General features: G+C 42.6%; 2 protein-coding genes across 2 annotated transcripts in view; one reads left to right on the forward strand and one right to left on the reverse strand.

Moving 5' to 3' along the window:
- The window catches only part of LOC106611036 (echinoderm microtubule-associated protein-like 5), a 58486-nt gene extending 44976 nt beyond the window's left edge, over nt 1-13510 (forward strand). Inside the window, exons 26-43 of the mRNA XM_082955666.1 lie at nt 7-208; nt 353-479; nt 856-870; nt 1569-1647; nt 1998-2127; nt 2419-2517; nt 2970-2990; nt 3864-4037; nt 4168-4376; nt 4811-4968; nt 5161-5275; nt 5391-5579; nt 5714-5886; nt 6020-6182; nt 6289-6392; nt 7027-7180; nt 7700-7800; nt 8008-13510. Coding sequence (XP_082811792.1) covers nt 7-208; nt 353-479; nt 856-870; nt 1569-1647; nt 1998-2127; nt 2419-2517; nt 2970-2990; nt 3864-4037; nt 4168-4376; nt 4811-4968; nt 5161-5275; nt 5391-5579; nt 5714-5886; nt 6020-6182; nt 6289-6392; nt 7027-7180; nt 7700-7800; nt 8008-8044 — 2250 coding nt within the window. The 3' untranslated portion in view covers nt 8045-13510. The remainder of the gene's footprint in view (nt 1-6; nt 209-352; nt 480-855; nt 871-1568; nt 1648-1997; nt 2128-2418; nt 2518-2969; nt 2991-3863; nt 4038-4167; nt 4377-4810; nt 4969-5160; nt 5276-5390; nt 5580-5713; nt 5887-6019; nt 6183-6288; nt 6393-7026; nt 7181-7699; nt 7801-8007) is intronic.
- A 1400-nt stretch (nt 13511-14910) lies between these two features.
- On the reverse strand, nt 14911-19820 carry LOC106611035 (iron-sulfur cluster assembly 2 homolog, mitochondrial). The gene is made up of 4 exons (XM_014210849.3): nt 19685-19820; nt 16876-17050; nt 16535-16650; nt 14911-15519 (listed from the first exon to the last, which is right to left on the reverse strand). Exons 1-4 carry the CDS (start codon nt 19786-19788, stop codon nt 15345-15347), a joined length of 570 nt encoding a protein of 189 aa, XP_014066324.1. The 5' UTR covers nt 19789-19820; the 3' UTR covers nt 14911-15344.
- Between the last annotated feature and the right edge of the window lie 1405 nt (nt 19821-21225).

Raw genomic sequence — 21225 nt, forward strand, 5'->3', positions numbered from 1 at the left:
CCACAGGGAAAGTATGCAAAGTTCAAGCGCTATGTGGCCCATAGCACCCATGTGACTAACGTGCGGTGGACGCATGATGACGGTCTCCTGGTGACGGTCGGCGGAGGTGACACGTGCCTCATGATCTGGACCCACGAGGCCGAGGGGCACCGGGAGGCCAGACATTGTGACAGTGAAGAGTCGGACATCGAGAGCGAGGATGATGGGGGTGAGAAATACACCCCAAACTAAACCTGAGGCTTCAGTCTGAAGTCATCACAGAGTCACTATCTACTGATATATTTAGCCTCCCGTAGATGGTAAAAAGGCTGTGTTCTGATCTAGTATCTTGATATTTTCTGTCATTGGCCAGGTTATGACAGTGATGTGACGAGGGAGAATGAGATCAGCTACACCATCAAGGCCTTATCCACCAACATGCGACCCATGACTGGGGTCAAACCCCACCTGCAGCTGAAGGAGCCGTCTGTGGACGAGAGGTAACAAACCACAGGACTGTGGAGAGATACCCAAGGGATCAAATCTTTCTCTTTTCTTTTGAGCTTTCTTTATTGGACACATGATGGACAAATCTTGAACAGTCAAAATACTTTGAGCCAATCAGTTTAAACTGAAACGAGATGTAGTGAAAGCACAGCCAATTGGGAACTCATAGTGAATGTATCAAAGTGAGACCAAACGGTCCACCAACTCAATTTGTGTAAATTCAAATTTACTCAATCACGTTTCTTTTTTTGCCTTTACGTGAATTCATACTGCTCATTTGAGGATAACCTCACCTCTCTCTTCTTCTCTCTTCAATGTCTGTCCATCTGTCTCTGTCTGTCCTGCTCTCCTCTTTCATTCTACTTGAAGGCAGGGGGTAGTCAGGTAAGAGACTTTACACAAGACATCACCATTACTTTAGGGAAAAGTAGCTCTTGCTAGGCACAATATACTTTAAACCCTGAGATACAGTATCTCAATTTCAGATATCTCAAGTATCGATTGATAAGGATGTTAATATATGGTATTTCACAGAACCTGTTGTCCAAATAAGCTGCACATAAGGTCTTTATTTGGGCTTTGGAAATGTTTTTGGTTTCCAGCTCTAATAATAAATCATGTATGCTTCAGTCTATGGTTAGACAACCCATGCAGCATCTGTGGGTGCTGGTTAGTGGTTGCCATAGAGATCCTGAAGGGGCTGGTTGTTATGGATACTCCGTGGCGCTGAATATGGTGTATTTTATGTCCTCAGTGGCTGCAGTGTCAGTGTTGTGTTGCGCTGCTGTGTCGGTGGGGCAGCTGTGAACGCTGTGCTGTCAAAACCCCTGTTCTAACGTTCCCTTCCCCTTTGTTATTGCTGCCATGGAAGAGGGTCGAGGTAAGACACATCTCCTCTGGTCCATATTAAGTTCTGATTAAATATTTCAGACCCGAATTTCACTTGTTGAGCACTTACAGCTCAAGAAAGGTCTTCTGGAAATACATGTTTCATGAATGTCTTGACTTGTATTTTGGATCTTTGACTTGAGAAAGATTGGTCGATGGGATCATACACAGCAGCTCCTCTTGTTCTGTGTCAGACCTCCTGTAAGCAGGGCGCTGCCACAGCCTGAGAAGCTGCAGACCAACAACGTGGGCAAGAAGAAGAGGCCCATCGAGGTGAGACTGGTGTTACCTCAGGACAAATACACACATCCAAATAATGTTTTATGGATGTTGGCTATTGCAACCCACCTATTTCATCAAATGAGATCTTTACATTGGCGTTTGTCATTCAACAAATGGGTTGGTCATTGTTTTGGTAATGCAGTCCTTTAGAATCAAGTGTTCTTCTTTGTCCACTCCAGACCTCCTCTTCAGGGACCCTGATTTAATCATAATTTCATCTTGAGGAAGTACATGCTCCTGCTGTTCTGCCATTCCTGGCACTGACAAAAAAGAAAGTTGTCTCGCTCTCTGTTGCTATGGGGATTACCTTTGACCCTGGCCTTTTCATGACTCTCCCACAGGACCTGGTGCTGGATCTGGTTTTTGGTTACCGTGGCAATGACTGCCGCAACAACGTCCACTACCTGAATGAGGGGGCAGATATCATCTACCACACAGCTTCTGTTGGCATCGTCCTCAACCTAACCACAGGTGGGCGGGGTTAGAGTAAAGAAGGGATGGGCAGACTTGTGTTCATCTGAACAGAGTTTTACAGTACTGTTGAATGAGTCTTAATGCTGTTCTTTGAGATCCTAAATATGTCCTTTCATGTTCGTTCATGTCAATTCATATATATCTTTGTGTGTGTGTGTGTGTGTGTGTGTGTGTGTGTGTGTGTGTGTGTGTGTGTGTGTGTGTGTGTGTGTGTGTGTGTGTGTGTGTGTGTGTGTGTGTGTGTGTGTGTGTGTGTGTGTGTGTGTGTGTGTGTGTGCTTCCTTGCAGCCTGCCAAAGCTTCTATATAGAACATAGTGATGACATTCTGTGCCTGACTATCAATCAACACCCCAAATTCCCCAACGTGGTAGCAACTGGCCAAGTAGGTATGTTTGTGAGAGGTTGACCTCGTGTTTTTTTCCCTATGTGTTGTAACTGTGTGTTCTGCTGGGGGACTACTGTGCTCCCCTCCCCTCTCTTATCTGTGCTCTGAAGCAGCTAACCTGTATAATCGCAATATCCACACGGTTTAATAAAATAATAATTGTAACGCATGCTCTGTGCCTCGCAATCCACAGAAACCTATCAACACACTTGGTCTGTAAACAACTGTTATTTGTCTGGAAAGAGAGAATCAAAAGCTGCATGTGTACATTTCCCATGTGCCTATTGGCTCTTAATGAGGAAAACTACTACAATACAGTATGCTGACAATAATCTTATTAACACTTGGACTGTGTAAAATAGTGTCATAGAGTTGTAGTGGTGCCATTGATCTAAGTAGTATTTCTTTCAATAAAAAATCAATTTTTTTTTCAATTTTTTCTTTTCCTTACAGGTGATACTGGTGATATGTCAGGTAAGAACTTTGCCATTTCAATACTTTTGGTTTGTTCCAGACACCAGAGAATGTTGTTCTGAGGGAGAGGGTTTCAATAAACTAAAGGGAAAATATGAAGATGTGTTTCTTATGGTAGATTGAGAATGTCCTTATCTTCTTCATACAGAGCATGGTTTAATTGATTGACAGCTATCCAGATACCTTCTACTACAGGGTGATTATTTTTATTGAGCGGATGGTCGGGGGGCCGGAACATAATTACAAATCATTTGTAGACTGCAATTTGACCTCACGAATCCCAAACAGATATAATATTTGACAAAAACATGATCATTTTAAACCTTGCTTCCATTTGTATACGATCACGTGACTCTATTAAGCGTGGGAATACTTGGGAACAGATTTAAAAACTTCTAATAACTGGTGTTTTTACAGACTTTTAAGACCAACAATTAACTTTTTTTCCAAATTATTGCTCAGAAAACTTGGGGGGGCCAAATAAAACCACCCGCGGGTCAAATTCGGCCCACGGGCCGCCAGTTGGGGTACCCTGTTTTACTTCATCCACAATGTATTATATTGATACACTGCCACCTAGTGGGTTAGATGGGAAGGGCAAATGTGCACCTCACACAAACTTGCTTGCTTTGAAGTCTTTGCAGCTCTTGTTTGACCCCCACTTACATTATTAGTAGGCTACTTTATTCAAGGCACATTTTTATATGAATGCACCATTGATATTTAATATCCTTGATCAACAATTTTTTATCAAAAAGTCACATAATCACTTGAATTTCATTTGTGGATTTAGTTTGGGCCAAAAGATTCTGTCCTCTTCTCAGCCAGCATACATGAAGCTTGAATCTACAATTGTCTTGTTCCCTCCTTCAGCCACGTCGCCCTCCATTCACGTGTGGGACGCCATGAACAAGCAGACGCTGTCTGTCCTGCGCTGTTTCCACTCCCGGGGGGTCTGCTCGGTCAGCTTCAGTGCCACTGGGAAGCTGCTGCTCTCTGTGGGTCTGGACCCAGAACACACCATCACCATCTGGAAGTGGCAAGAAGGTAAACACCTAACACTAACTCAGTAAAGGCTATTTACCTCATCACGGTGCACCTGTTAGTGCCCAGCTGGAATTAATACAGGTCCATGTATCACCTACAGAACTTGTTCTAATAAATCATTCTTCTCAAGGTGCCAACGTGGCCAGTCGGTCAGGCCACATTCAGCGGATCTTTGTGGCGGAGTTCCGTCCAGACTCGGACACCCAGTTTGTGTCTGTGGGTGTCAAGCATGTGAGGTTCTGGACGCTGGCGGGCCGGGCTCTGCTCAGTAAGAAGGGCGTGATGAGTAACATAGAGGACGCCCGCATGCAGACCATGCTCTCTGTGGCATTTGGGGCTGTAAGTCTATTCCCCACTCTCTATTGCCATATGATACCCAATCGGACAATACAGTTACTGCATATGCAATTTCCCCTACGGAATATGTATAATCAGCATTAATATTTGACATTTTGCTTATTGTTAAGACATACTATACTTATTTCATTTATTTCATAATGACTTGAATTCATGTTGAAAACATTTGAATATAACCTACCTTTTCATTTCAAAGGCATGACAATGGTGTGTAGACACCATATATGATAAATGTAGTAATAATTACATGCATATAAAAGCCTATTGAATATACTTGGCTATGGTTAACAACGATAATACGGATAACAACTGATAACATGCAATGTAATTGATTATTGTACTGCTTGATTGTCTGTGCAATGATCCTCTGCTCTTTCAGATCACTAGATTAGTGCAGTTTTTGTTTTTTGTTTCAGAATAACTTGACATTTACAGGTACCATTAGTGGGGATGTGTGTGTGTGGAAGGAGCACATTCTAGTGAGAGTAGTGGCTAAGGCCCACACAGGGCCTGTATTCACCATGTACACCACACTAAGAGATGGCCTCATCGTTACAGGAGGCAAGGAAAGACCGTGAGTACTGCTCCTCTCCTCACTGTACCAGCTACCACTACTGTTAGCCCTCTGAACTCAATAAACTGATTTGGATTAATTAATCTAAGTCTGCTATTTAATGCGTTTTCTCTCATTCCTAAATATGTTTTTGTAAGAAACCTGAATGGTTTACAGTAGTCACAACGATGTTGTGTTTGGTGCCCCCTATAGGTCAAAGGAAGGAGGTGCTCTGAAGCTGTGGGACCAGGAGCTGAAGCGCTGCAGAGCCTTCCGCCTGGAGACGGGACAGATCATAGACTGTGTGCGCTCCGTATGCAGAGGAAAGGTAAGGCTCTCCACCATCCACTGGGAATGAAGAATAGGGTAATGGGTCATGCTTTGGTTAAGGATCAAGTCCACATCTGGATTTTTCATCCACATTTCCCTTGTTTCTGTTGCAGGGTAAAATCCTTGTAGGAACGAGGAACGCTGAGATCATTGAGGTGGGAGAAAAGAACGCGGCGTGCAACATCCTGGTGAACGGCCACATGGATGGACCGATCTGGGGTGTGGGCACCCATCCCACTCGGGATGTGTTCCTGTCTGCTGCAGAGGATGGCACTGTGAGGCTGTGGGACATCCCAGAGAAGGTCAGGAGCCTCTCAGTGTGTCCTGTTAGCTTACAGATGTATTGTACTTGATTCTACTCATGTGTTGTGAGTGAGGCACTATAAGAACCTTGTGTGTTGACTTTCTCTGTGTTGAATCTTTTTGGGGGTAACAGAAGATGCTGAACAAGGTGAACCTGGGCCACCCAGCTCGTACGGTGGCCTACAGCCCTGAGGGGGACATGGTGGCCATCGGCATGAAGAACGGAGAGTTCATTATCCTGCTGGTCACCTCACTCAAGATCTGGGGCAAGAAGAGGGACCGCCGCTCCCCCATCCAAGATATCAGGTGGGGGGATCCCTCTCAAAATCACTCAGTGCTTATTATGGGGGAAACCCATCCCAAGTGTACTGAGTATTCTTCTCTGTGTTGAAACAAGTGTCAGAGGACACATTTTCAACTGAACATCTTTCTTCCTCAGGTTCAGTCCAGATTCACGCTACTTGGCAGTGGGCTCCAGTGAGAGTGCGGTTGACTTCTACGATCTAACGCTTGGACCACAACTCAACCGCATTAACTGCTGCAGGGACATCCCCAGCTTTGTCATGCAGATGGACTTCTCTGCAGACAGCTGCTATGTTCAGGTAGGCACAATATCTGTGTATCTATGATTGTGCAAATGTGTACTAACTCTCCAATATGAAACTCTCACAATATTCAGACTATTATTATTTGCTATTACCCAAACAGATATCTACTGGTGCTTACAAGCGGCTGGTATATGAGGTACCGTCTGGGAAGCAGGCCACAGAGCAGGCAGTCATAGACAGGATAACCTGGGCCACATGGACAAGGTGAGTGTGTGTTATGTTAGGGCCATAGTAATCACACTACTGACGTGGCCATATGAAATAATCCATACTGAGGACACAGGGGTTACACCCTGGCCTTTTCTCATTTGGGCAAAAGTCTGTCCTCCTTCCTCTCCTCTGTGACCTGGAAACCGATAATTGGTCAAGTGGTCAAAGGGTGTGCCAATTAGTTAGTAGGCGAACGGAAGAGTGACCTCGCCTCCTCGATAGCCACCTTTCATCGAGGACAGTCATGTGTATCCTACCGGAGTTCTTCGTGGAAGAGTTTTGATATCTGCCACACCCCGTTTTAAAGCAGTTGTTGTTTTCTCAAAGGAGAAAAAGATGCTACATTTAAAACCGATATGCTACGATTCCTTCCCTGTAAACGTCATTTGCCTGTTAATGTGTGAGAGGAGAGTCTCATTTAATACAAGTGCATTTTCGTCCATGTTCCTTCTCCTCGCCACCTTTCCTCGATTACCTTTGACCTTTTTCATAAGGAGGCGAGAGAGGACTGAGGAAAGAGGACAAAGTAGTTGAGCAAATTCAAAATCAAAAAAAAGGCCCGTCAAAGCATCACATGATCATTGGAGTTACTTTCTGTCTAACGTGTGATGTTTCACTGTCTGGTCAGTGTCCTGGGGGACGAGGTTGTGGGGATCTGGTCCCGTAACACTGACAAAGCAGACGTCACCTGTGCCTGTGTGTCCCACTCTGGCCTGAACATCGTCACAGGCGATGACTTTGGAATGGTAAAGCTGTTTGACTTTCCATGTCCAGAAAAGTTTGTAAGTATAATCTGTATTCTATGATGCTGATTTGTGTCTCTGTGTAAATATTGAATTCTGGTTGAATTGTACCTTATGAATCCAAGATGGTAGAAATGTATACATTTACAGTTATAAAATATATTTATTTACATCACTTACAAAAATGTAGTACTGCACATTTTTTCTAACTGCTAATACTTGTTGAATCGATTACTCATGAATTGTTTCATGTTGTACAGTAGTCTACATTATTCACTTTGACTTAAATAAAATAGTAGCTTTCGACATTGATTTGAAAGGAGTTATGTATTTTGCTGGTGAACTTCCACTAATGTGATCCGGGCTTATGTTCCTGGTTTCAATGTGTACCATTCATGTGTCTGTGTGATGTTATTGTGCCTGTGATTGACCAGGATGACATAATAACAGTGCCACCTAACCTACAGTATGCATCTATTCTAAATTCAGTCTAAATTTAGCTCAGCTACTGGTATTTTGGGGTAGCCATTTTGCTAACACACTTCTTGTTCCCTGCAGGCCAAACATAAACGCTTTCTGGGCCACTCAGCCCACTTGACTAATATTCGCTTCACAAGTGGGGATCGCTTCGTCATTAGTGCTGGCGGGGATGATAGAAGGTAGAAATCCCGTCTCTATTCGAAAAATATTCCTCTGAAAGTCTCAATTTACAACATTGTCATTAGTGTTTTTGGTTCATTGCAGCAATTAACAATGAAATAAACATTGTAAGGGTGTATGAAATACTGTAGGTTAGTATTAGACTGCTGTCTAACTGTTACAGTAATAAGTGTGTTTTGCGTCTTCCTTTTCGGTGTCCTCTGCAGCCTGTTTGTCTGGAGGTGCGTCCATGCCCCACACTGAGATACATAACTGGAGTGACACATCATCCATCCACCACTGAGTCCAGTCCAGGGGGCTGCATGGGCTTTTCCCAGCATGGCTATTCAGAGAGAAGAACCCGCTTCGCTGTGGGGCAAGCATGTCAAAACAGACAACACACCTGGCAGCTAGTAAACATGACTCACTGCCTCAACACTAGGTGCACTCAGGTGCAAAGCCCTGAGGTAGAGGACATTGAGTCACTACCGTTGCAAAATATCCCTCCAAAACATCACATCACAGTTGTAAAACTTCCTTTCATATCACCTGCACATGATTTTGATGGACATTGTGGATTGGTGGAGTGTTTCTGTGTCAATGTTCTAAATGGCAGTTTTGCCCGTTAGTACGAGTAAATGTGACGGATGAAAATACAATTTTGAAAGACGTGTAACAAACTACCTTAGCCTTAATCTACTTGACTGATGAGGTTTAGAGTGGTTTGATGTTTGTTTTCTATCATTTCTGATTCTTTTTTTGGACTAATTCTAGTTTTTATTTTTTTAAATATTTTTTACCAATGATTTAAACTCCTGTGGCCTTCCTCCTGAATGTAACATCCACAGTAACGATCTGGATGTGAGCATGCCAAAGCATACTGTGCACTGTACACCCGACCTGGTCACTGTGTTACCCTAATGATTTGTGTATGTTACCGTGTTGTCCACTGGTTGAACCTCAAACCCCCAGCAGTGTGTGACCATGTTGTAGCGATCTTTTAGGTTGTGCTGTAACCCTTCATAACATATTATGTGTGTGTATACATGTTTGAGGGTTTGTGTGCAATGGGAGTGTATGGCTTATCGAAAGACAATACCTGATTCCCTGTCCAACCAAATTCCTCAGGAAAGGAAAAAGGCTTAAAAATGGATGTTTCAATGCACTGTTGCATATTTCGTTTGATAATTTTTCAGTGTGCTGCTATGTTACATTATTAAGAGCATACATATTGATATACAGTGCCTTCAGAAAGTATTCATACCACTTGACTTATTCTACATTTTGATTCATTAATCTGAATTCAAAATTGATTAAATGTTTTTTTTCTCACTCATCTACACACAATAGCCCATAATGACAGTGAAAACATGTTTTATTTGCACTGTATTGAAAATGTAATACAGTAATATCTCATTTACATAAATATTCACACCCCTTTGCTATGACACTCCAAATTGAGCTCAGGTGCATCCAATTTCCTTTGATCATTCCTTTGAGCTGTCACTACAACTTGATTGGATTCCACCTGTGGCCAATTCCATTGTTTGGACCTGATTTGGAAAGAAACACATGTCTATATAAGGTCCCATAGTTGACAGAGCATGTCAGAGCAGAAACTACCATGAAGTCCAAGGAACTGTCTGTAGAGCGCTGAGATAGAATTGTGATGAGGCATATATCTGGGGAAGGATATAAAACCATTTCTAGGGTGTTGAAAGTTTCCAAGAGTGCAGTGGTTTCCATCATTGGGAAATTGAAAAAATATGGAACTACCCAGACTATTCCTAGAGCTTGCCTTCCGACCAAACTGAGCAACCGGGCAAGAAGGACCTTGGTCATGGGGGTGACCAGGGGACGGGGACTTTAATGCAGGGAAACTTAAATCAGTTTTACCTCATTTCTACCAGCATGTCACATGTGCAACCAGAGGGGGAAAAAAACTCTAGACCACCTTTACTCCACACAGAGAGTCACATATAAAGCTCTCCATTTGGCAAATCTGACCATAATTCTATCCTCCTGATTCCTGCTTATAAGAAAAAATTAAAGCAGGAAGCATCAGTGACTCGGTCTATAAAAAAGTGGTCAGATGAAGCAGATGCTAAACTACAGGACTGTTTTGCTAGCACAGACTGGAATATGTTCCGGGATTCTTCCGATGGTATTGAGGAGTACATCACATCAGTCACTGGCTTCATCAATAAGTGCATTGAGGACGTCGTCCCCAAAGTGACTGTATGTACATACCCCAACCAGAAGCCATGGATTACAGGCAACATTCGCACTGAGCTAAAGGTTAGAGCTGCCGCTTTCAAGGTGCGGGACTTTAACCTGGAAGTTTATAAGAAATCCTGCTATGCCCTCAGACGAAACATCAAACAGGCAAAGCGCCAATACAGGACTAAGATTGAATCGTACTACACCGGCTCCTACGCTCAACGGATGTGGCAGGGCCTGCAAACTATTACAAACTACAAAGGGAAGTGAGCTGCCCAGTGACATGAGCCTACCAGACGAGCTAAGTCACTTCTATGCTCGCTTCGAGGCAAACAACACTGAGGCATGCACAAGAGCATCAGCTGTTCCGGGACGACTGTGTGATCACACTCTCCGTAGCCGACGTAAGACCTTTAAACAGGTCAACATTCACAAGGCTGCATGGCCAGACGGATTACCAGGACGTGTGCTCCGGGCATGTGCTGACCAACTGGCAGGTGTCTTCAGTGACATTTTTAACATGTCCCTGATTGAGTCTGTAATACCAACATGCTTCAAGCAGACCACCTGTGCCCAAGAGCACTAAGGTAACCTGCCCAAATGACTAACGACCCGTAGCAAACGCATCCTAAGCCATGAAGTGCTTTGAAATGCTGGTAATGGCTCACATTAACACCATTATCCCAGAAACCCTAGACCCACTTCAATTTGCATACCGCTCAAACAGATAAACAGATGATGCAATCTCTATTGCACTCCACACTGCCCTTTCTCACCTGGACAAAAGGAACACCTACGTGAGAATGCTATTCATTGACTACAGCTCAGCGTTCTACACCATACTGGCCTCAAAGCTCATCACTAAGCTAAGGATCCTGGGACTAAAAACCTCCCTCTGCAACTGGATCCTGGACTTCCTGATGGGCCGCCCCCAGGTGGTGAGGGTAGGTAGCAACACATCTGCCACGCTGATCCTCAACACTGGAGCCCCTCAGGGGTGCATGTTCAGTCCCTTCCTGTACTCCCTGTCCACGCACGACTGCATGGCCAGGCACGACTCCAAAACTATCATTACGTTTCCAGACGACACAACAGTGGAAGGCCTGATTACCGACAAGGACAAGACAGCCTATAGAGAGGAGGCCAGAGACCTGGCCGGGTGATACCAGAATAACAACCTATCCCTCAATGTAATCAAGACAAAGATGATTGTGGACTACAGGAAAAGGAGGACCGAGCACGCCCCCATTCTCATCGACGGGGCTGTAGTGGAGCAGGTTGAGAGCTTCAAGTTCCTTGGTGTCCACATCACCAACAAACTAGAATGGTCCAAACATATCAAGACAGTCGTGAAGAGGGCACGACAAAACCTATTCCCCCTCAGGAGACTGAAAAGATTTGTTATGGGTCCTCAGATCCTCAAAAATGTATACAGCTGCAACATTGAGAGCATCCTGACTGGTTGCGTCTCTGCCTGGTACGGCAACTGCTCGGCCTCTGACCGCAAGGCACTACAGAGGGTAGTGCGTACGGCCCAGTACATCACTGGGGCCAAGCTGTCTGCCATCCAGGACCTCAATACCAGGCGGTGTCAGAGGAAGGCCCTAAAAATGTTCAAAGACCCCAGTCATACACTGTTCTTTCTGCTACCACATGGCAAGCGGTACCGGAGCACCAACTCTAGGACCAATAGGCTTCTCAACAGCTTTTACCCCCAAGCCATAAGACTCCTGAACAGGTAATGACATGGCTAACCCCCCCCCCACCCCCCCCCACCCCGCCAACCCCTCTTTAACGCTGCTGCTACTCTTTGTTTATCATCTATGCATAGTCACTTTAACTATACATTCACGTACATATTAATTACCTTAATTAGCCCGACTAACCGTTGCCCCTGCACATTGGCTACACGGACTATTTACATTGTGTCCCACCACCCCCTTCTTTTACTCTGCTGCTACTCCCTGTTGATCATCTATGCATAGTCACTTTAACTATACCTACATGTGCATATTACCTCAATTAGCCTGACTAACTTGTGCCCCCGCACATTGACTCTGTACCGGTACCACCTGTATATAGCCTCACTACTGTTATTTTCACTGTCATTTTACTGTTTTTTATTTTGTATTTCTTTACTTATCTATTGTTAACCTAAACCTATTTTTTTGTTAAATTCTACTATTGGTTAGAGCTTGCACTTACAAGTAAGCATTTCACTGTAAGGTCTACACCTGTTGTATTCAGCGCACGTGACAAATAAACTTTGATTTGACCAAGAACCCAATGATCAATCTGACAGAACTACAGAGTTCCTTGGCTGAGATGGGAGAACCCATCAGAAGGACAACAGTCTCTACAGCGCTTCACCAATCTGGGCTTTATGGGAGTGGCCAGATGGAAGCCAAACAAAAGGCACATGACCGCACGCCTGGAGTTTGCAAAGAGGCATGTGAAAGACTCAGAGCAAAAGGCAAAATATTATGTGGTCTGATGATACAAAAATGTAACTAAGGCCTGAATGCAAAGCACTATGTCTGGAGAAAACCAGGCACAGCTCATGACCTGTCTAACACCATCCCTACTGTGAAGAACAGTGGTGGCAGCATCGTGCTATGGGGATGCTTTTCAGCAGCAGAGACTGGGAGACTGGTAAGGATAGAGGGAACAATGAATGGAGCCAAATGCAGGCAAATTCTTGATGAGAACCTGCTTCAGAGTGCGAACAACCTTAGACTGAGGCAAAGATTTATGTTCCAACAGGACAATGACCTCAAGCATACAGCCAAAGCAATGCTGGAATGGCTTCAGAACAAGAATGTGAAAGTCCTTGAGTGGCATAGTCAAAACCCACACTTGAATCCCATTGAAAATCTGTGGAAAGACTTGAAGATTGCTGTTCACTGCCGCTCCCCATCTAATTTAAGAGCTTGAGAAAATCTGCAGGGAAGAATGGGAGAAAATCCCCAAATCTAGATGTGCAAAGCTGATACAGACGTACCAAAGACTCAAAAATATAATCGCCACCAAAGGTGCTTCTACAAAGTATTGACTCAGGGGTGTGAATACTTATGTCAATTAGATATTTCTGTATCTCATTTTCAATACATTTAAAAACATGTTTTCACATTGTCATTATGTGTAGATGGGTGAGAAAATAATAAATGTAATACATTTTTAATTCAGGCTGGAACAACAAAATCTGGAATAAGTCAAGGGGTATGAATACTTTCTGTAGGCACTGTATGTTTTAAAGTGAGTGGCTATTTTTACAAGGATATAGGTGTATGTTTCTTGTAACCAGATATGATATAACTGAGTAAATTGAAAATACGAAATGTGCAGAATATTTTCCCTCGTTTTAATTGTTGTTAAATAGATGACATGTTTACTTCATATTTGATTTAGATTACATCAATGTAAATATAGTTTGTAAATATTATTTTGTATATTTTTTGTGAAATGTTTCTTAAATCACATTTTAATAAAGAAAATGTATAAACAACACAAGTTCTTTATCAGGCAGAGGGTACTAACTCAACCAAAAATGTATATCAATCCAGTAACTATTTGCATACAGCCAGTGATCTAAGCTATGTAAATTTGACGGTTTGGTGAGCTAATAATAAACTGTTGAGATGATAGCCTGTTCAGAACAAATAATTCCCTTATCATTCACAAACATGTTGATGTTGCGAAACAGAGAAGAGTATTTAAAATGGTAATGCCCTAATGGTAGTTGCAGGGGTTAAAGCAACAACAACAACAACTCCATGACTGAAACTGTCGATCTCAAATGGATTGTTTGAGGGGCCAAGTTAACCTCCCCTTTCATGTAAAAAGTCATGACCATCATGATTTTAGGGAAAGATGATCATTTTGTACATGTATTAAACTGTGAGTTTGACCAATTCCTCCTTTTTAATATTTTTTCATATAAAAATATTTAAAACATTTAGAAACAAATCCATATGATGGAAATTCGTCGCAGTGATGGAGAACTTGAACTCCTGTACTGTAGTTACCTAGTGCTGATTGATAGACCTATCTGTGATTGACTGACCACACTTCCTAGCTACTCAATCATCATGACATAATCAGAAAGCTCCCAATTCAATGGGTAAATACACTAAACATAAATACAACATGCAACAATTTCAAAGATTTTACTGAGTTAAAGTTCATATAAGGAAATCAGTCAATTCAAATGAATTCATTAGGCCCTAATCTATGGATTTCACATGACTAGGAATACAGATATGCATCTGTTGGGCACAGATACCTTAAAAAAAAGGTAGGGAGGGTGTGGATCAGAAAATCTGTCAGTATCTGGTGTGAATACCATTTGCATCATGCAAAACTACAAATACCTGCAAGGTCCTGCACGTCATCTCTAGCTGACACCTTTGCTAACAGGTATTGTGTCAATTTAAAACTAGCACAAGATAGTTCACATAATTGTCAATTTAAAGACATTTTGCCAATTTATTCATTATTACATATAACAAACATTAGATAGTTAAAGAGATTCTTACCTTTGCCTCGATTCGGCAGTCTTGTCCAGATCATCATGGCATGTGTAGTTCTTTATGATAGCCATATTAGCAGCTAAATTGCATTTCATTTTTGCGGGGTTAATCCAGGCAAATATATTGATAAATCACCTTGTCCTAGTAGGATTTACAGTTATCAAAACGTCATGCGAGGGTAAGCCTACATGAAACACAGCCCTTATTTTAAGTGTTTCTAAAATCTCCTATGGGAAAAATGAATGGTGGAAAAACAATTGGAACCATTTCCCTGTTTGACCGCTAGGTTTTATGGGTATTATGACTCATACTGTGGTACTCTATGACCAGTTTACATACACCAGCATCAATTTGATCCCAAATAAAAAAAGCCATGTAACATCCTTTTAACACATTTTATTGTTAGAGATATGACCCATTCTTTATATATACAAACACATCTAGGTACGGGATACACTCTTGCACATTCCAACCACTCCAAAGCATAGTCTTCATTTAGTATAAATGTATAATGAATCAATAAGACAACAGTTTTTATATTGTAGTGAAATTTAAAACTTGAAAACCAATCCATCTATTTGCATCCAAGAAAATCTCAGATTCTCATCCACTTAGTTTAATATGTAACCAAGCATACTTTACCTAAAGATACACCAGTCTGTCAATGTTTTTAGTTGCTGAGTTGCTACAAGGATCGTCTGAATTGTGTAATAACTTATGCAACCATGAGAACACGGTCTACGAATATATAATTTTATGACTTAGTGAGGGATGTAGGGATGAGGGTTTGAGAGCTGAAAGCCTCAGGCCGAGACTCATAACTTGACTGAGAAGGAGGTTCCGCAGGAGCAGCCGTGGTCTGCCTGGGGGTTCTTCAGCATCTGGAAGGAGGAGCGGATCAGCTCCTGAGTATAGTCCAGTGTCGAGCCTTTCACAAACTCCAGGCTATCTTGGTCCACAATGATCCCCACCCCTCCCTGCTCAAACATCCTGAGAAAAAAAAATGGGGTGCAGTGGAAAGAGTTTAGAATGGATTAAAAAAGGGGCATTGGAAGGGATTGGGGACAGAGAGATAGCACGCAACACAGTGTAATGTTTAGATATACAAACCCACAGACAGTGTGGTGAAGAAAGCGCAACAGCGCATCTTCAACCTCAGGACGCTGAAGAAATTTGGCTTGTCACCTAAAACCCTCAAACTTTTACAGATGCACAATTGAGAGCATCCTGTCAGGCTGTATCACCACCTGGTACGGCAACTGCGCCTCCCTCAACCGCAAGGCTCTCCAGAGGGTAGTGCAGTCTGCACAACGCATCACCGGGGGCAAACTACCTGCCCTCCATGACACCTACAGCACCCGATGTCACAGGAATGGCAAAAAGATCAAGGACAACAACCACCCAAGCCACTGCCTGTTCACCACACTATCATCCAGAAGGCGAGGTCAGTACAGGTGCATCAAAGCTGGGACCGAGAGACTGAAAAACAGCTTCTATCTCAAGGCCATCAGACTGTTAAACAGCCATCACTAACACAGAGAGGTTGCTGCCTACATACAGACTTGAAATAATTGGCCACTTTAATAAATGGATCACTAGCCACTTTAATAATGATGTTTACATACCTTGCATCACTCATATGTATATACTGTATTTTATACCATCTATTGCATCTTGCCTATGCCACTCTGTCATTGCCCATCCATATATGTATATATTCTTATTCCATTCCTTTACTTAGATTTGTGTGTATTAGGTAGTTGTTGTGGAATTATTAGATTACATGTTAGTTATTGCTGCACTGTTAGAACTAGAAGCACAAGCATTTCACTACACTCGCAATAACATCTGCTAACCATGTGTATGTGACCAATAAAATGTTATATGATTGTGTTAGCACAAACAATTGTGTTACTGCTGCATGCCATTCAACACATTAAATAGTTCATTCATAATGAGTTCTTCTTGAATGATTACAGAGAGACAATCAATCAATGCCAATTACCTGTCATCCTCGTTCCTAGTACTGTCAACGATAAACTTGTACTGGAACCCAGAGCAGCCTCCCCCTTCCACCTGTATTCTCAGGTACTCTCCCTTACCCATGATCTCTCCTAGCCTCTGAACAACACACAGAGAAAAGGGTAATTACGTCAGTCCTTGACATTGTGGAGTGTCCTTGTATCACTTGATCATCCACAACAGTGTTGATGAAAGTGAAAGTGAGCGCTCAAAGAAAAACAGTAGAGCTTTACAGCCCACACATATGGGAATTATTTCAAATGAGAAGTTACATTATGTACTGTACATGACGTGTAAGCAATTTGAGTCAATAATTGCACTAACCTTAACACATGATGCACTGAGATATACTTTCTCTTCAACTGGACTGGACTCTGCTGGTTCCTCTTCGGCTGTTGTGCTGCTTAACCGAGAGAAATCTGTGTAGAGGGGTTGTGACCTTTGGGGACATCTCAGTAATACTGGTTGGCCCACATTGGTGACAAGGGGAGCAGAGGCCCTAAAATAAATACAATTATTCAGTCAAATCAGAGTACCGAAGATGCTCAAGACATACACGTCACTCACTTTGAATATACACCACATGACCAAAGGTATGTGGACACCTGCTCGTCAAACATCTCATTCTAAAAAAATGGGCATTAATATGGATTTGGTACCCCCTTTGCTGCTATAACAGCCTCCACTCTTCTGGGAAGGCTTTCCACTAGACGTTGGAACATCGCTGCAGGGACTTGCGTCCATTCAGTTACAAGAGCATTAGTGAGGTCGGGCACTGATGTTAGCTCGCAGTCAGGGTTCCAATTCATCCCAAAGGTGTTTGGCTGGGTTGCGGTCAGGGCTCTGTGCAGGCCAGTCAAGTTCTTCCACACCGATCTCGACAAACCATTTCTGTATGGACCTTGCTTTATGCACGGGGGCATTGTCATTCTGAGACAGGAAAGGGCCTTCCCCAAACTGTTTCCACAAAGTTGGAAGCACAGAATCATCTACAATGTCACTGTATGCTGTAGTGTTAATATTTCCATTCACTGGAACTAAGGGGACTTGCCCAAATCATGAAAAACAGCCTGACACCATTATTCCTCTTCCACCAAACTTTACAGTTGGCATTATCCATTCGGGCAGGGGGCGTCCTCCTGGCATAAGCCAAACCCAGATTCGTCCATTGGACTGCCAGATGGTGAAGCGTGATTCATCACTCCAGAGAACGTGTTTCCACTGCTCCATAGTCCAATTGCGGTGAGCTTTACACCACTCCAGCCGACGCTTCCATGGCTGCTCATTTCATGAAGCTCCCGGCGAACAGTTCTTGTGCTGACGTTGCTTCCAGGGCAGTTTGGAACTCGGTAGCGAGTGTTGCAACAGAGGACAGCACTCGGGGTTCCCATTCTGTGAGCTTGTGTGGCCTACCACTTCGCGGCTCCGTTGTTGTTGCTCCTATTGTTACTCTTAGATGTTTCCACTTCAGAATAACAGCACTTACAGTTGACCGGGGCAGCTCTAGCAGGATAACATTTTTACCAACTGACTTGTTGGAAAGGTGGCGTCCTATGACAGTGCCATGTTGAAAGTCACTGAGCTCTTTAGTAAGGCCATTCTACTGCCAATATCGGTCTATGGAGACTGCATGGCTATGTGCTCAATCTTATAAACCTGTCAGCAACAGGTGTGGCTGAAATAGCCAAATCCACTCATTTGAAAGGGTGTCCACATACTTTTGTATATATAGTGTAGTTAGTTACAATTTCTTAATCCAAATAAAAACGAATCAACTAGTTAATGCTGACCAACTAAGTACAAATGAATGCAACTCTATGTCTATACTACTGACATATAAGGCCTAACGTTACACGGACAGCAGTGCAGTCTACTAGTTACTACTACTTATGCCTCGTTCACACCGATAGTGTCGAGGCATTTTGGTACACCAGAAGTACATTCATTTCCAATGGAACGCTTATGTGTCAAACTGTATGCTTGACATAAATGGTAGCAGAAGGTGAATGTTTAACTTTTGTTGCACACATATCCAGATGATGCTGCGTACCATTTTTCACAAAGACGCTAATCGGTGTGATCGAGGCGTTCGCTGCAGGGAAGGGGTGGCAGGTAGCCTAGTGGTTATATCGGTGGGCCAGTAACTGGAAGGTTGCTGGATCAAATGCCCGAGCTAACAAGGTAAAATTATGTCGTTCTTCCCCTGAACAAGGCAGTTAACCCACTGTTCCCTGGTAGGCTGTCATTCTAAATAAGAATATGTTCTTAACTGACTTGCCTAGTTAAATAAAGGTTTAACAAATTATTTAAAAAAGGGCATCTGTGCAAAATTCTACGCTTACAGTTTGACGCATATGTTGATAAATCCAATGTAGGTACCACATAGAACGCAATACAACACGGCAAACACAGCATTCTATTGGAAATTAATGTACTTCTGGTGTACCAAAATGTGATAACACTTGTCAGTGGGATCGAGGCGTTACCCCTTGATCACACCAATAGAGACCTGTCGCAAAATAGTATGCAGCATCATCAGAAGTTCAACATTCACCTTCTGCTACCATTTATGTCAAGCCGTCTACACATACGTTGGATAAATCCAACATAGGCACCACAGAACACACAGCAACTGCTCTTGCGAGGCAAACGCAGCGTTCCATTGGAAATTCATGTATTTCCGGAGTACCAAAATGCTACGACACTATCGGTGTGATCGAGGCATTAGCTTTGGAACACAACATCGTGAGTCTGTTGGTTAGTATTGTGGTAAAGTTATTTTCTCCATCGCCACCCACCAGAACGATGCATAACTCTGGTAGTCCAACCAGTGTCCCAAAGCCTATATGGATCGGTCCAGCCTTGGGGTCATGCTGACTAGACCCATGTGTAGCTAGATCAAGACACACAACGTTGACTAAGTCCAAAGTATTTGTCTGATTAGATGGTAGGACAATGTTTAATTAACAGCAATCAAACTTTTACGTAGCTAGATGACGAAAGCTTGACTGACCCTAAATGATAACCAATGCTGTAATGTTAAGAGAGCGGAATGGACAGAATTAAGTTGTTTATATGCCTCCTTAAACAATTCCCTTATATTTCAATACCCATAGAAATGCTTATTGTATACCTAGCAAGGGTCCATGCTCTTGTCTTTGTCGCACTCAACATAGCTCCTCGAAATACGAATGACATCTTCCATAACACTGTAGCTAGAAAGCCCACCCCCAACATGGATAAACTGCGGCGTCAGATCAAGAGACGAAAAACGATTGGTCACAACGTCATAAGAAACGCCTACCGTGCAATATATACAATATCTGATTCGTTACTTTCAACGCCAGTCAGCGGACCTTGTAGATTCGCGACATTTTCCTGTGACGAGGAGTGTCTGTGGGCCTGCACCTGAAGCAAAGATGTTTTATAAGTAACCCAAGATAGACCAGAGGCTGTCGTTTCTAATGGGAGAAAATGAATCATCGTGGGCAGAACAAGCAAGGAGGTGGGCAGAGCCAAGAACGAGCTAGTGAGATCCTATTGTCGCGTTCTAGCATTTATTAGCATATTTCTGTTAGGGAATACCTACTCTGCGGAGTGCGCGTGTGCAGTTTATCATTTTAAAAGGCTAATTGATCATTAGAAAACCCTTTTGCAATTATGTTAGCACAGCTGAAAACTATTGTTCTAATTAAAGAAGCAATAAAACTGGCTTTCTTTAGACTAGTTGAGTATCTGGAGCATCAGCATTTGTGGGTTTGATTACAGGCCAGAAACAAAGAACTTTCTTCTGAAATTGCCAAGAAACTGAAGATCTCGTACAACGCTGTGTACTACTCCCTTCACAGAACAGCGCAAACTGGCTCTAACCTGAATAGAAAGAGGAGTGGGAGGCCCCGGTGCACAACTGAGCAGGAGGACAAGTACATTAGTGTCTAGTTTAAGAAACAGATGCCTCACAAGTCCTCAACTGGCAGCTTCATTAAATAGTCTCAACGTCAACATTGAAGAGGCAACTCCGGGATGCTGGCCTTCTAGGCAGAGTTCTAAAGAAAAAGCCATATCTCAGACTGGCCAATAAAAATACAAGATTAAGATGGGCAAAAGAACAGAGACTGGACAGAGGAACTCTGCCTAGAAGGCCAGCATCCCAAAGAATTCTGTATTCTTATTTTCAATACATTTGTAAAAATGTCTAAAAACATGTTTTCACTTTGTCATTATGGGGTATTGGGTGTAGATAGGTGTTTATTTATTTAATCAATTTTGAATTCAGGCTGTAACACAGATTGATTCAATTTAAAAAATCGTCATCAATGTTAGAATGACTGTAACGTAACAAAATGAATACTTGTATGTATGAACACTTTCTGAAGTGTTTTTGGAAAGTATTCAGACCACTTTACTTTTTCCACATTTTGTTAAGTTACAGCCTTATTCTAACATTGATTAAATAAAAAATGTTGCTCATCAATCTACACACACAAAATGCCCAATAATGACAAAGTGAAAACAGGTTTTTAGAAATGTTTACAATGTATACATTTTTTAATCTAGAAATAACTTATATAAATAAGTATTCGGACCCTTTGCTATGAGACTCGAAATTGAGCTCAGGTGCATCCTGTTTCCATTGATCATCCTTGAGATGTTTCTACAACTTGATTGGATCCA

This window comes from Salmo salar, chromosome 09, assembly GCF_965601325.2.
Source record: "Salmo salar chromosome 09, fSalSal1, whole genome shotgun sequence".
In the NCBI taxonomy this organism is placed as follows: domain Eukaryota; kingdom Metazoa; phylum Chordata; class Actinopteri; order Salmoniformes; family Salmonidae; genus Salmo; species Salmo salar.

Excerpts from the sequence above, each read along its gene's own strand:
- LOC106611035 (XM_014210849.3), bottom strand. The coding sequence starts at position 19,788 with ATGTTGGGGGTGGGCTTTCTAGCTACAGTGTTATGGAAGATGTCATTC. Across the intron at positions 17,051-19,684 it reads AGAGCATGGACCCTTGCTAG|GGCCTCTGCTCCCCTTGTCA; the intron begins GTATACAATAAG and ends TATTTATTTTAG. Across the intron at positions 16,651-16,875 it reads TCAGTGCATCATGTGTTAAG|AGGCTAGGAGAGATCATGGG; the intron begins GTTAGTGCAATT and ends TGTGTTGTTCAG.